General features: G+C 42.9%; 1 protein-coding gene across 2 annotated transcripts in view; it reads right to left on the bottom strand.

Moving 5' to 3' along the window:
- The window catches only part of PGAP1 (post-GPI attachment to proteins inositol deacylase 1), a 215,526-nt gene that overhangs the window by 58,098 nt on the left and 141,506 nt on the right, over window positions 1-15,922 (bottom strand). For both annotated transcript variants that reach the window (XM_033946396.1, XM_033946397.1), the window contains exons 19-22: window positions 13,483-13,521; window positions 9,668-9,761; window positions 2,703-2,793; window positions 2,363-2,560 (exon numbers count right to left, since the gene is read on the bottom strand). In XM_033946396.1, coding sequence (XP_033802287.1) covers window positions 2,363-2,560; window positions 2,703-2,793; window positions 9,668-9,761; window positions 13,483-13,521 — 422 coding nt within the window. The remainder of the gene's footprint in view (window positions 1-2,362; window positions 2,561-2,702; window positions 2,794-9,667; window positions 9,762-13,482; window positions 13,522-15,922) is intronic.

Raw genomic sequence — 15,922 nt, 5'->3', positions numbered from 1 at the left:
CAATGGCGATCCTTGGGGGACACCGAAAGAATTACACCAACTCATAAAACAGGATTTTAGAGGTGGGAAACCTACAGGATTTGGAAGCCTTTAAAATTAGGGCTTTCATACCCCCCCCCCCCAGTTTTGACAGGATCGCAGAGAAGAGACAGGGCTTTCTGGCTCTGCGGAAAACTAAGAACTGAAGACCACGTTGAGGAGACACGCCCTCTAGCTGAGCGGGAAGGCACACGCATGCGTGGTGCAGCACTAGCAAACTTGAGATCTTCAATCACGTTTGCTTGAAAAGCTGTCTGCGACGGGGCTCCGTAGATGTTGAGAATATGCTGCCTGCTTGTCCTGGGATAATAGCCGTACTCACTATGACATGTGCTGTAGCCTGCCTCAGCTCTAAGAAGCAGCTGGATTTGGGAGATGAATCCCTGCCTCAATCATCCAGTCCTACAGATGCTGAGATCTTCGGTCTGCCAGTCAGACTGAAGTTGGACTGATCCTCAACCCCTGTGGAACTGTGTACATGAAGGAGAGGAGGCAAAAATCACAGCCGGCACCCTGAAGAGCCCTGCTGAGCCCTCTGTGGATGCCTAACAACCTGAACTCAAGCCCCTGTGATTCAGAATGCAAGCTATGCAACTAGGGATACAGACCCCCTAGCTCTACAATAGTTTTGCAGGCTGGCCAAACAAGTCTCCAATGGATTAATCTACAGGTTGTAGACCCAAGTCTGCTTCTTCTCCATGCAGACAGGACTATCCCCTCACTGGGGAGCTCTGATGCACCAAAAGCCATCAAAATTGTGTCCTCTTTAAAATTGCTTGGAGTCTCCTTGGACAGCAAATTTACCCATCACCTTCACATCAGCACAGTGGGCAAACGCTGCTTTTATCGCCTAAGAATGATCAGATCTTTCTCCAAATTACTTGGCTCGTTCTCTTTGAATACCCTGATTCACTCATTAGTGATCTCCTGCACAGACTATTGTAATGCCCTTTACAAGGGCATAACAAAAAAAAAGAAATAAGACGCCTCCAGATTGTTCAGAATATCGCAGTAAAAATCATATTTAACGCACAAAAATTTGACTACGTCTCTCCCTTATTGCACAAAGCGCACTGGCTTCCAGTAGAACATAGAATCAGTTATAAAATCTTGCTATTAACATTTAAAACCCGTCAAAATAATCAACCCGAATTTGAGATCACTCCTTATTCCACATAACTCCTCTAGAACTCTCTACTCCACGACCCAGAATCTGCTTTCGATCCCATCCCTGAAGCATATAAACACAATGAGATCAAGTATTTTCACAGTGACAGCTCACTCCCTTTGGAATTCCATTCCTAACTATTTACACACAGAATCATCTCTAAATCAATTTAAAACAAAGTTAAAAACTTTTTTTGTTTCTCGATGCCTCTGAAATCTAACTGTCCTTGTAAGGGCAAAAACACACTGTCTTCCACCGCAGCAACCCTTCCCAGTGTACATTCCTTTAAGGGCTCCTTTTACGAAGCTGCGTTAGGGCATTAATACGCGGAATAGCACGCGCTAGACGCTAACACCAGCATTGGGCTGGCATTAGTGCACCTTAGTAAAAGGAGCCCTAAGGTGTTCTCTCTTGCTCTAGAACAGGGGTGTCCAACCTGCAGCCCGAGGGCCGCATTCGGCCCCATGAAGTATTTTGTGCAGCCCCGATCAAGGGTGATGCAGTGTTTTCCTCTGCTGCCCCCGGGTGTTTACCGTTTTACCGGCTCCCTCCTCTATCTTGCTGCAGCATTTGTGTGGCCCCAGAAACATTTTTTTCGGCCAATGTGGCCCAGGGAAGCCAAAAGGTTGGACACCCCTGCTCTAGAATATTGTAGTTTTTACCTTTTTACCTTCTGTTCGTCCCTGGTTAAAGCATCCATGGATGTATTAACTACCCCTAAAGATGTGTAGTAATTTTAAGTTTGTATTATAGTCAATATATGTTTTTATTATTATTGTACACCACTTAGAACTCTGATTAGGTGGTATAAGAAATTTTAAATAAACTTGAAACTTGAAAACCCCACAAAACATACCGAAAATAATAAAGAAATATACAGAGACGATTAGAAAGATACCTTCCATCTCACATGCCTTAGGTAAATTGAAGGGGGCAGCAGAGACCTCTGGAGAAGGCAAAGTTGAAAACCTGGAATGGATTCCTTCTACATGGCTCGCAAGCATGGGGAATACCCTACTGTTCAGAATGACACACCTACTGCACTAGAAAAAAATGTTATCTAATGATTTTGCCTTTTCTAGATAAGTGACATAACACACAAAACAGAAAGGTTGGTCAAACTAATTTATTGTCATATATGATCTATTGTTTTACCTTTTCAAAGCTATCCACAGGGAGGAGAAAAGCCTTAACAAGGCAGAGAAAAGGATATCAAACCAGTAGGCAATTCCAGTCCCACACACAAGAAGAAACAAGGATGCCAAAGGAAACCACACACCCTGAGAAGTCTGTATAATGGCATCAAGTTCAGGCAGCAGTAATACATTCCAATAACTTCGAAACCAGTTAAACCTATGAAGGGGAAAAAAAAAAGCTCTCAATCTGCCAATTCAGTTATCTTCTATAACTAAACATACTCCTTTACAAAACCACATCGACAATGAAATAAAGAACCAGATAGAACACTTGCCAAAGCCCACCACAAAAGACTTACCCCAACAGAAATTTACTAATAGCAATTATCGGCTCAATTTTGTAGGGTCTAGCTGTCCCTTCTAGAGCCAAATCAAATGTTATGCAGTGACCTGGAACAGAACATAACCATTTTCTTTTATTAAAGTTTATTAAATTACTTATAAAAGAAAAACTATAACATATTTTAAATAATCATAGGTTGTTTAAATGTAATCAGTTTATAAAACAGAAAGTATAATGTTCTTAGTTAGAACTCCCAAAGCCTGCTTTCTTGTACTACTCAGTTACACTGGATTTTTCAGCCAGGGTTAGAATCTGCAAGACTACAAATGTAGGCTTGTGTTTTACTATGTTACATTACTAATGTGTACTAAAATAAATCTATTCCATTACAAAATCTGACTTTAGATATTCTTTAAAAAAATGTATTTATGTTTTACAGGAGTCAGAGAAACTTTATATTTTTCTTTCCCTTTTCCACTTATATTTTTTCAATTCTTATTTCACTCATCCTTGAGTCTGCTTCACCCTGTCTATACCCTTTTCATGTTATTCTACTGCTCCAGTTGTCCCTTCTCTTTTCTTCTCCCTCTTCTTTCTCATTCTTGCCTCCTCTATCTTTCCCACCATGCTATCATCCTTCCTTTGTATTTGTCTCCCAATTCTCCTGATTCTCAGGCCCTTCATTAACTACTGCTGTTTCTTCAGCCCCTCCACCATTCTTTCATCTTTTCATCATCTAGTTCTTTACCTGCCAGATTACCCAACTGGCTTTCTCTGCCTTCTCCTGTGCTCCTCCTAGCCAGCAGCCTCCTCTCTCTCTCTCTACACCATCAACTGACCCCTTCTTCCTCCCTCTCCAGACACCTGATCCTTCTTCTTTGTGGTCCCCCACCATTCTATTCCTACTCCTTTTTCTCCAATTCAATTGAAACCAACTTCTACTAGACTACGGTAGAATAAGCCTTTGCTTGCAACTGGTGAACGCGTTTTTCTAAAATTTCACTTTATTTTGCAATAGTACATGCAGGCAGGGCCGGATTAATGGGTAGGCCCAGTAGGCACATGCCTAGGGCCCAAAGTTGTCAGGGGGGCCCGCCGAAAAAACAGAGGACTCTTTTTTTTTTCTTCAGCAATGTGGGCCCCCCGGGAAAGATTGGCTGCGCTGGGCCCGGGCCCCCTACCAGGAGATTGACAACCCTCCCCCTGGCATTGATGGCAACACGTCCGGAATTAGTGACGTCAGAGGGGGGGTGGACCGGCAGACGTGGGAAGTTGCTGTAAGGTCCTACGATGACTGCGTCTGCCAGCTCTGCTCAGGGAAAAAGTAATGATGTCACGGGACCTTACAGCAACTCTCCGCGTCTGCCGGTCCACCCCCTCCAACATCACTTATTTCCTGGGAGAGAGAGGGACCAGGGTGGTGGGGCAGGATAGTATAGAAGGGTGGTGGGGGCAGGGTGGAGGGAGAGAAAGGGGTCAGGGTGGTATGGAAGGATGGTGGAGGGAGAGAAAGGGGGCAGAAGCTGATGGAAGGGTGGGGAGGGAAAGGGGAAGGATAATGGATGGAATTGGGTTGGAGGGAAAGAAAGGGGGAAGATGCTGATGGAAGTGGGGGGAAGGGAAAGAGGAGAGAGACATAAGGGGGAAGGATACTGGAGGGAATTGGGTTGGAGGGAAAGAAAGGAGGCAGATGCTGATGGAAGTGGGGAGAATGGAGAGTGAAATACCAGACCATGGGGGTGAGGGAGAGGGAAGGGAAGAAGATGGATGCCACACCAATTGGGGGGAGGAAGAGATGGAAGGGAGAAGCAGACAATTTCTGGAAGAGGCATAAAAAAAGAGCAGATGCCATATAGAAGAGGTAGAGAGAGGGCTGACAGTGGATGGAAGGAAGAAAATGAGAAGATGAGGAAAGCAGAAACCAGACAACAAAGGTAGAAAAAAATTTCTATTTGTTTTATTTATTTCTTTTTGCTTTAGGATAAAGTATTATTGTAGCTGTGTTGATAATCGTTTATTAATAGAAAATGGAAATAAGGTGATCCTGTTTATTGGCATAATTTTAATACATGTTTTACTAATTCAGAGACCATAACTCCTTTCCTCAGGTTAGGACAGGGATACTGTAACAGCAGTATAGTTTACTGACCTGAAGAAAGAGATTTTAACCTCTGAAAGCTAAGTGAGAAATGTATTAATCCAATAAAATGACGGGCACTAAATTTTCTTGCCCCATTCCTCCTACCCATATGCAAAATATAAATTGGTGGCCTTCCCAAAGCCCTGCCAGCTGAAGATCTCTTCCTCTAGGAAGGAAGGGGAGAAATGCATGTCAATGCAGCTCCTGATTGTTGAGGCCCAACTTTAGTACAGGAAAAGGCAGTCGGAGCATACAGCGAGTGATTTTCTTCACTTGCAGGTGCTCCGGCTGCCCTTTCCTGCCTCTCCAGCTGCCCTCTCCTGTCTCCCCCGCCTAAAAACCGTATTTGCGTTTTTTTGAAATTTGTGGGGGAATTTCGAGGGAGTACTGTATAGTCTATATTTACTACAAGGCAGTTAAGGTCCTCCCAAAGAATATCCCTCCATCTTCAAAGGTTTACATTAAATGTGAAACCAGTCAATGAGCCTTCTCTTGAATAGTCTTCAACAGTCTGGAACATAGTTTTAGAAAGACTTTCCCTAATGCAAGACTATTGCTACTTCAGGAAGCATATGAAAGTTTAGATCTTGTCCCTAGCTTTCAATTGATGAGCAACTAACTATATAACCTTAAGTTAGTCACACTTATTTTCTAACTAACTTATATTACTCTGTCATATATCATATGTTTCGCCATTGCTCACAGCTAGGGTTACCAGACATCCGGAAAAACCTGAACATGTTTTGGAAAGCCCCTACAAGCAACAGTCGCATCTGGAAAGCCTCTGAGCATGTGCGAATGACGTCATATGCATTCGTGCATGCTCTAGGCCCTCCAGACACGACTGGAGCTCATCGCAAAGAGAGGAAGCTTTCTGGGGGTGGGGCTGGAGTGCAGAATGGGGCAGGGGTAGAGGCGGAACCGGGGGTGGGGGGGGCTGGAACAGAGTAGGGTTATGTGTCCAGGGTTTTCTTTTTTATATATGGTAACCGTACTTATACTCCATGTCAGTGCTCCATGCCAGTGGTCCTGGGGGTACCCCAGCCAGTCAGATTTTCTACATTGAATATGCATGAGATTTATTTGCATGCAATTCCTCCATTGCATGCAAATCTGTCTCATGAATGATCATTGTGGATATCCTGAAAACTAGTAGCATACTATGCCATATGTATTGTTATTGAATATGTTTACAACTGTAATTTCCTATTGTCTATGTCCAACTTATTCTTGGTGTACATTGCATGAGTAAATTTCTTTTTAAAAAAGTGGTAAATAAATCCTAAAAAAATATAAAAATCAATTAATTCTAAAATATAAAATTAAAAAAAATCAATTTTAGATTAGGCAGATGCAGGCAAGAAATACTGCTCTCACATGCCATCTGCTGGCAGGAAGACTAGTGTACAAAAAATTATGGCTTGAAGTCAGAAGTTTTGAAAGTGCCCCTGTGGTATCACTCCAATTCTGTGCAAGAAAAGGTAATTCTGTACAAAATGTATTTGTTAATAAAATAGTGTACAAGTTCACTAATTTTCCCCATAGACATGAAGAGAAACCAAAATGCTTCATATCTGCACATGCTGTCAAGCAAAAGTATGAAGCCAAATAAATATTGATATTTGAAATCTTGGGAAACCAAGGTCATGTCAACAAGCGGTTTGAGAAAGCCTTGACCATCTCTCAACAAGTTCAAAGAGTGTCTCTTGAAATGAACCACCAAACTGAACAGGTAAGGAAGCCTTCACAACTGCATAAATATCGATTTTACTCACTATCTCCAATACGACTAAAAAATAACGTGTGTGGTGAAATGGAGACAAATGAACTCTCTCTCTTTGACAATACTGCAAAATGATGGATTAAGGCAATGGCAATTGACCATGAAATACTGAAATGCACCTTACTTAAAGAAACAGGATGTATATGTGTTGGCTTTTGTTTACTACATATGGGAGAAAATGATCAAAGATATTCTTTGTCTTCTTTTATTGCTTGAGCATGGAAAAGTGCAGGGAATTATTTAGCATGCTGCAAAACTAACTAAAGGACAAAAATATTCAGTAGGATCGCATGGTTTGCTTTTATACTGTTAGTGCTCCAGTTTTGGCAGACCCCAGAGCAGGCCTGTGTATGTTGGTGAATTTTTTTTATTTTTTTTGAACCACATACATACAATTTTATGTAGATAAGTCATGCCATCATGGGTTCTAGACACAAAACGTACAGGCCCAATAATCAGACAGCCGAGCTCCTAAATTTATGCCCAATTTTCATCCAAAATTAGAAGCCTTTTAGCTGAAAACTCATCTTAATTTAGGAGCTCAAAAGTAATGCTTTTACATTTAGACCTGCAATTTATCTGCCTGGATTTATGTGCCTAATTTATGAACTTGGTGCTGAAAATTAGAGCCAAGCTCCTAACTTCTCTAAAGCTACCCATTGCCAGCCACTTTATATGCTCCTAAATTTAGGAGTGTAGTAAAATCTTGAGCATAACGTTATACCAAATCCTTTAAATATCAAGTCCTACGCACACCAGGTGGTGGTGATAAGGGAGAGTTGGAACAAGTTATATACAGAACAGCAAAATTTCAGCCACGCTATGTACAACATACACATAAGTTAGGCTAGCAAAACCAGTCTATAATTGGACATATGCAATTACGTGCGCCTTATGTACTTATGTGCACAGAAAAGCAGTACTTATATACGAGGGTATTTTGAAAAGTTTAGTAAAAAAAAAAAAAAAAGTAAGTTAAGCAATGTAGTCTCCATCGAGGACTATATACTTAGGGCGTTTTTAGCAAGCGCTAAATGAAAAATACTAACGTATGGCGGTATTAGCGTTTAGCACGTGCGGCATTTAGTAAAAGGAGCCCTTAGTGAGTTTCCAGTTTTTTTGTAAGCTATTTTTCCCACAATGCAAAAAAACCTGGAAACTCGCTGGACTAAGTGTACAGTATAGCCCTCAATGGAATCTAAGTTATTTAACTTGCTTTTTTAAACAAATGTTTCAAACCACCCTTGTAATTGTATCATGTGCTATAAATAGCAGGTAAATGCAATAAAGCATTAACTGCAAGTGCGCATACACATGGGTGGAGCATGGGAAGCATAAGGCATGTCTCCAATTTAGGTGTGCAGGTTATAGGCGCTGCATGGAGCACTAAGGCACAATTACTTATGCTTGCTGCTGACCTGATATCAAAGGTTGCACCTAGATTTAGACACGCTAATGTGGATTTATGCTAGCATTCTGTGACAGAGGCGGGGCATCCAGATATCGTTGCAGAATAGGTGCTTCCTGTGCGGCACCTAAATGAAGATGCCCTATTGTAGGATTGCCCTCTATCTGTACCAGCAATGACAGTTGCTTCTTAAATTCATATTCAGGAGTGCCCTTTAAGCAGCCAGTGAATGAATATTTTTTTTTAAAAGTTAAGCTTTGGTGCTGACACAAACAGTGCACAGCCACCCTGAATATTATTAGGTCCATAGGGTAATCCTAATAGAATGTTCCATTAAAATCAAATTCTGTAAAAAAAAAAAAAAAGTATCTGAAATAATTTTATTTGGGAACCCAATGCTTCTTGATACGATGATAGTCAAGAACATGCTGATTTTTAACATTTCATACTTAGCATCTAGGGCTGTACCAACTATTTGTATTCGATTTAGCCTTGAATGGCATCTCAAATACATTACAACACACACAAGCCTATATGAGACAAAATCAGAAAATCACGAACAACCACACTCTCAAAATGTTTGCAGCACAGTAAACACACACACCACATGAATGCTAAGGAGTAATTCACAAATAGTCTCCCAAGACCCTGAATAGAAACAAAATAGGAATTGGCAAGCACTGACCAACCGGCTTAATATTGTGAAAAAGCCTCATATCCCCTCCTCCAACCCAACAATATATTAAAATTGTAGATAAATAGGAGGCTTTATGGGGGTTAGTATAATCACTGGCATAAAAAAAACCTCCTCTATAATCTTTCACTATATAAAAGCCTTGTGCAATGCAGTAGAATCCTTAAGTTGTTTATGCTGCATTGAGAGACTACAGAAATGATTAAGCAGCTAATGCTTCATCAGAGCAATACTGATTGTGTCTGGAAGAGATATACCACCCATCGACGATGGCCAGTGTTTCGCTTCAAAAAAGCTGCCTCAGGACGTACAGGTAACCAATCTCTTAGTGAAGCTCCGAGTCAAAAAACATGGTGGCTACCTCGTAGTAATTTTCACAATATTAAGCCGGTTGGTCAGTGCTTGCCAATCCCTATTTAGTTTCTATTCAGGGTCTTGGGAGACTATTTGTGAATTACTCCTTAGCATTCACGTGGTGTGTGTGTTTACTGTGCTGCAAACATTTTGAGAGTGTGGTTGTTTGTGATATCCCAAATACATTATTCATATTTGGCTAAACAGTGATTTTAATTCATATATGAATAATCCTGGGCTCTACTGTGCTATATCCTACTGAAATAAACACTTGGGGCTCCTTTTACTAAGGTGCGCTAGCACGCGCAAACCCCGCGCTACACGGAAAATACTAACGCAAGCTCTAAGGAGGCGTTAGCGTCTAGCGTGTGCGGCATTGTAGCTCACGCTAAGTGCGCGCTAAAACCGCTAGTGCACCTTTGTAAAAGGAGCCATTGATTTCACGATGCTTCTTTTATTATTTGTTATGTTAAAACTCAATGCTCATTATTCAAATGCAGTCAAATATGCTGCTGTATTTAGTACAACTCTACAGTAGTAACATATTGGTATTACATGTTTACGCAAAAAAAAAAAAAAATCTCTAAATAGAACTGTATTACCTTTTGAAATGAGGGCTTTTAACTGTCCCCCATAGGCAAGAAGGATATTAGAAACAATAAACACAGGCAGTGAAGGACCATGAAACCTTATTACCTGGAAAATAAAGATGCTATAAGGTAAGTAGGCAAAAATTAATAATATTAATAATATTAAAAATTAATAAATTTAAAATTCTAGTATTTTGCCCCATTCTTTTGTGGCAATAAAATGCTGTTTATAAATTTTTAAAAAACCCATAAATATGTAAAATTAAAAAAAACAGAGATTAAGGAGGAGGAGTGGAAAAGCTGTAACTGACAACTTTTGCAGTATGCTCATGAGCACAGATGGATAACTCTATGATTCAGCATACCATCCCTATTGCACTGAAGATGTGTTTACCCTACCTTCTCTATCCTTTCAAAATTGTAGTTTGCTCCCCTGCCCTCACTTTCTTGTCTTGTTTTAAATTTTCCCCCTTCACAAATCCTGGCCCTTTCCCTGAAATGTTAGATTGTAAGGTACCTAGGTCTGCCCTTGGTGCAGGATAGTAAAAACTGAATAAACTTGGAATAGTATATATTATAGTACTAAAACATAAATTAGCCTGTCTTTCTGACTTCTTAGCCATTCTTTGTTTTGTTGCATTCTTACTACTAATTCCTTGCATCTGATATTGGTAGCACCTAGAATCAGAATCAGAAAATAATAGTAAATATTGAAGAACAAAGACCAGTACTGGGCAGACTTGCACGGTCTGTGTCTATATATATATATATATATATATATATGGCCGTTTAGTTGAGGATGGGCTGAGGAGGGCTTCAATAAGAAGAAGAAAAAAAAATAAATGGAATCAGGTTGGGCAGACTGGATGGACCATTCGAGTCTTTATCTGCCGTCGTCTACTTTGTTACTATGTTCCGTTATGGTTAAAAAGTATGCAACTAAAATTACACACAACTGGATGCAGCCATTTTACCCAGTACCCATTTAATTCTTGATTTTATTCTTATAATTCCTGAGCATTCTTTTCAGAAATTTACACCTCTATTTATAGATTCTATGCGTAGTGACAGACACGTAAAATTACATTCTGATGGGAGGTATCTTTAATGAACAATATTTTCAGAAGTGTATACTGAAGTTTGTCTTCAAAATATAGCTGTGAAATTGATATCTGAGCATTTTAAATTTCTTCATAGTTTGAAGTAGAGAATGACACGGTGACGGTTTACCCGCGGCCACCGCATTTAAGCCGCGGGTCACCGCCGAAAACGGGGAAGAAAAATAGCAGTCGCTGCGGTGACGGGGACAAGGCCATTCACCGACCGCGGAAACGGTGAACAGGTTTGTCCCCGCGGGCCAATGTACCCCCTTCTAGGAACCGCTATTTCACCGTGCTCCTCATTTGTCATTTCAACCCTTCCTGCCAATCGCAGCAGAAGGGTACCCAACCCCTCCTGCCGGTCCTCCCAATGGCCTCCCCTAAGATCGCCGGAAGGAGGGTACCCAACCCCTCCTGCTGGACCCCCCCCCCCAACGAACCCTCCCACCCCGGAACCCCCTTAGTCTTACTTTTCAAGTTGGACCGGACAGCTCCTCGCTCGTCTGGCCAGCAGGCCTGCCTCCGTCCAAATGAGGCGGGCCCGCCACTCCCCTCCCCTCCCCTGCCTCCCAATGGCCTCCCCTAAGATCGCCGGCAGGAGGGTACCCAACCCCCCCTGCTGGACCCCCCCCCAACGAACCCTCCCACCCCGGAACCCCCTTAGTCTTACTTTTCAAGTTGGACCGGACAGCTCCTCGCTCGTCTGGCCAGCAGGCCTGCCTCCGTCCAAATGAGGCGGGCCCGCCACTCCCCTCCCCTCCCCTGCCTCCCAATGGCCTCCCCTAAGATCGCCGGCAGGAGGGTACCCAACCCCTCCTGCTGGACCCCCCCCCCCCAACGAACCCTCCCACCCCGGAACCCCCTTAGTCTTACTTTTCAAGTTGGACCGGACAGCTCCTCGCTCATCTGGCCAGCAGGCCTGCCTCCGTCCAAATGAGGCGGGCCCGCCCCTCCCCTCCCCTGCCTAACCCACATGATCCTAGGGCCTGATTGGCCCAAGCACCTAAGGCCCCTCCTATAGCGGGAGTGGCTTTAGGTGCCTAGACCAATCAGGCCCTAGGATCCTGTGGGTTGGGCAGGGTAGGGGCGGGCCCGCCTCATTTGGACGGAGGCAGGCCTGCTGGCCAGACGAGCGAGGAGCTGTCCGGTCCAACTTGAAAAGTAAGACTAAGGGGGTTCCGGGGTGGGAGGGTTCGTTGGGGGGGGGTCCAGCAGGAGGGGTTGGGTACCCTCCTGCCGGCGATCTTAGGGGAGGCCATTGGGAGGCAGGGGAGGGGAGGGGAGGGGCGGGCCCGCCTCATTTGGACGGAGGCAGGCCTGCTGGCCAGACGAGCGAGGAGCTGTCCGGTCCAACTTGAAAAGTAAGACTAAGGGGGTTCCGGGGTGGGAGGGTTCGTTGGGGGGGGGGTCCAGCAGGAGGGGTTGGGTACCCTCCTGCCGGCGATCTTAGGGGAGGCCATTGGGAGGACCGGCAGGAGGGGTTGGGTACCCTTCTGCTGCGATTGTCGGGAGGGCCGTTGGGGGGGTCTACAGGAGGGGTTGGGTGCCCTCCTGCCGTGATCGCTGGGGGGAGGGGAGACTTGCAGCCGTAGCCGCGGTCACTATGCTAATCACGGCAGCATTTAAAGTACATGTCGTGTTTGTTTTTGCATTGCTAGCCCCAGGGGTGGTGGAAGATTAGTGATTGAAAAACTGTATGAAAAATAACTATTTTAAATTTAGTGATCAAAATGTGTCAGTTTTGAGAATTTTTATTAATTAATTTTTTCTCTGCGTGTTTTGTTTTTGTATAGTTATTAACTAATATTTAACTAAGTTTTAAAGTTTTAAAGAATGTTTCCTTTATACGTAAATAAAGAAAAGTGAATGGGATTGCAGTGGCGGTGACGGGGCGGTGAATGGGGTGGCAGTGGCGGTGACGGGGCGGTGAAGAGGATGGTGAGACGGGGACGGGGCGGTGACGGGGTTGGTGAGACGGGGACGGGGCGGTGACGGGGATGGTGAGACGGGGACGGGGCGGTGACGGGGACCAATTTTTTCACCGTGTCATTCTCTAGTTTGAAGGATCAATTTTTTGCTTTGTAAAGTATTCTGGGTTTCCTTTTTTTCATGATAGGACATGATAGAACCCCTCCCCTCCAAATAACCAAACTCTACCACCTCTCCTCCCCCGATCTCTCCTTTCCTCCCCCTCAATCCAATATTTCCATCCTTCTTACTTACCCCTCCCCTCTCGGCACCTCCCGTAATTGATACTGGTTGCATTTTCTTATCATTCACCACTCTGTATCCTCGCTATATATGTAACTATTACATTACATTACATTAGTGATTTCTTTGCATAGTAAACCGCTTCAACTGCATTATACAGTCTCTTGCATTGTATCTTGCTCTATAAGTCTATCGCACTGTATTTTCACTGTATAAATATCTCTGCTGTATATGTACAGTCTCTTGCATTGTAAATCTGCATTGTTTTTTCGCTGTATAAACACCTATGCTGAATATGTACAGTTCCCTGCACTGTAAACTGCTCTCAACTGCATAGTATATTCCCTTACATTGTATCTTCGCTGTATATGTACAGTCTCTTACATTGTAAACCGCTCTGAACTGTTTGTGGTATTGCGGTATACAAAAATAAAGTTATTATTATTATTAGTTCAGACAGAGCCAAACGCCCAATATAAATTTGTACATTAGAAATACAGAAAATTATTTCCTTACCTGTCCAAGTATTTGCATGAATGAGGTCTTGACAATTACCTAATTGAAAACAAAATTGTACAGAAATAAACATTCTGATAATTTGTTCAGTTTGCTGTTATGTGTCTGTTATCTTGTATACATCAATTCAAGACAAAGTTAGACAAGTTCCTGCTGAACCAGAATGTACGCAGATAAGGCTAGTCTCAGTTAGGGCACTGGTCTTTGATCTAAGGGCCGCCGCAGGAGCGGACTGTTGGGCACGATGGACCACTAGAATTCTTATGTTCTGATGTGAATTCTTAACTCTGAATCATGAATTATTTCTCATAGCATTACAAAACTTGAAGGTCACTGTTATATAATACTGTTTAGGAAAGACAGAAAATAATGGAATATATTTATTAATTGAACTCTGCTAGTTAACCATTCATTATGTAATGTAATCTAATGATGTGATTAGTCAGAAATGCAACAGTAGATCTTTTCTGCATTTTGTTGTGGAGCTTCTTCCAAATTAATAAATTTGTAAAAATGGCTAAGCTTAATATTTTAAATTTGATATGTTAAAGTTAGCTTCCCGATTCGGAAGTATCTAAATAACATGATTACTGAAAAAAATCATCAGCCCTTACCACAGATGTGCCAGAACCATCAATTTAGAGGATATAGCCTAGTTAAAACAAAACTTGAATTAATAAAACCTAACAACATAAAAGGTGCATACACTGGATTAGACCAGAAGGTCTTTTTTTTCCTCATGGTCCATCAAGCCAGCATCCCATCCCTGTCAGTGGTCAATGTAGGCTATTAGAAAAACCTAGCAAAATGTTAATGTTCATGTCTTGTTTCTTAGGCTCACAAATAAGAGATGACAATTCCAAGTCCACCTGACTAACAACCTAATGATGGCAGATAAAGGTAAAATAACCCATCCAGTCTGCCCATCTGCAGTAACCATTATCTCCTTACCTTGATAATATCTTTTTCAGGACTTCACCCCAAAATTCTAAACAAGCCATGAGACATCTGCAGAAAGAATCCACTCCGAATTTTTCTGTGTCCCTCCTACTTCACTGTGAGCTCTACTGCCACCTGCAGTTACTACCCAAGCATGCTAGACCTCCAATCCAATATGTGAAATAAGGACAGAGAGAGGACACCTCAACAATACAACTGTTCTGCGTTAACATAAAACACTGTTAACATTTAATGAACTGGCAACAGCCAATGGAAGCATCAAAAGGAGCTCAGGAAGAACCCCCGAAGACCCTTAAAATATATTATAAAGTATCCTTCAGGGCCTAAAAGGCAAAATGGAATCCAAGATACAACTTGAGGAAGCATATAAAACATGAAAACAGTAGGCAGACGCAGGAATATAGAATGCCTCACTTATCTACTGGAAAAGATATTATCAAAGTAATCTCCTTTTCCAGTGCAATAGGCGAGTCATTCTAGACAAGCAGGGCGTACTAAAGCAGTCCCATAAATCTAGGGCGGGCTGACTGTGCTAGCCTTCAAACCTAGGACCCAAAGGCAGAGTTCCTGGTGTGCTGCCACATCCACTCTGTAAAACTTGGCAAAGATATGCAGAGTGGATCAGGTAGCCGCTCTGTAAATATCTAGCTTCGGCCCAATAAGCCATGCTACTGGTAGAATGAGCCCTAACAGAAACAGGGGACAGGGTCCCATGGACAATGTAGGCTGACTAAATGCCTTTACGGATCCATAAGAACATAAGAATTGCCGCTGCTGGGTCAGACCACTGGTCCATCGTGCCCAGCAGTCCGCTCACGCGGCGGCCCCCAGGTCAAAGGCCAGTGCTCTAAATGAGTCCAGCCTCACCTGTGTACGTCCCAGTTTAGCAGGAACTTGTCCAGCTTAGTCTTGAAACCCAGGAGGGTGTTTTCCCCTACAACAAACTCCAGAAGAGTGTTCCAGCTCTCCATCACTCTCTGGGTGAAGAAGAACTTCCTTACGTTTGTACGGAATCTATCCCCTTTCAACTTTAGAGAGTGCCCTCTCGTTCTCCCTACCTTGGAGAGTGTGAACAGTCTGTCTTTATCTACTAAGTCTATTCCCTTCAGTATTTTGAATGTTTCGATCATGTCTCCTCTCAGTCTCCTCTTTCAAGTGAGAAGAGGCCCAGTTTCTCCAATCTCTCACTGTATGGCAACTCCCCCAGCCCCTTAACCATTTTAGTCATTCTTCTCTGGACCCTTTCGAGTAGTACCATGTCCTTCTTCATATACGGCGACCAGTGCTGGACGTAGTACTCCAGGTGAGGGCACACCATGGCCCGGTACAGCGGCATGATAACCTTCTCCGATCTGTTCGTGATCCCTTTCTTTATCATTCCTAGCACTGTTCACCCTTTTTCCACCGCAGCGCATTGTGCAGACGGCTTCATCGACTTGTCGATCAGAACTCCCAAGTCTCTTTTCTGGGAGGTCTCTCC

The sequence above is a fragment of the Geotrypetes seraphini genome, chromosome 5 (assembly GCF_902459505.1).
Source record: "Geotrypetes seraphini chromosome 5, aGeoSer1.1, whole genome shotgun sequence".
In the NCBI taxonomy this organism is placed as follows: domain Eukaryota; kingdom Metazoa; phylum Chordata; class Amphibia; order Gymnophiona; family Dermophiidae; genus Geotrypetes; species Geotrypetes seraphini.
The sequence above is the reverse complement of the archived record's forward strand: the minus strand, read 5'-3'. Positions and strand labels throughout refer to the sequence as shown.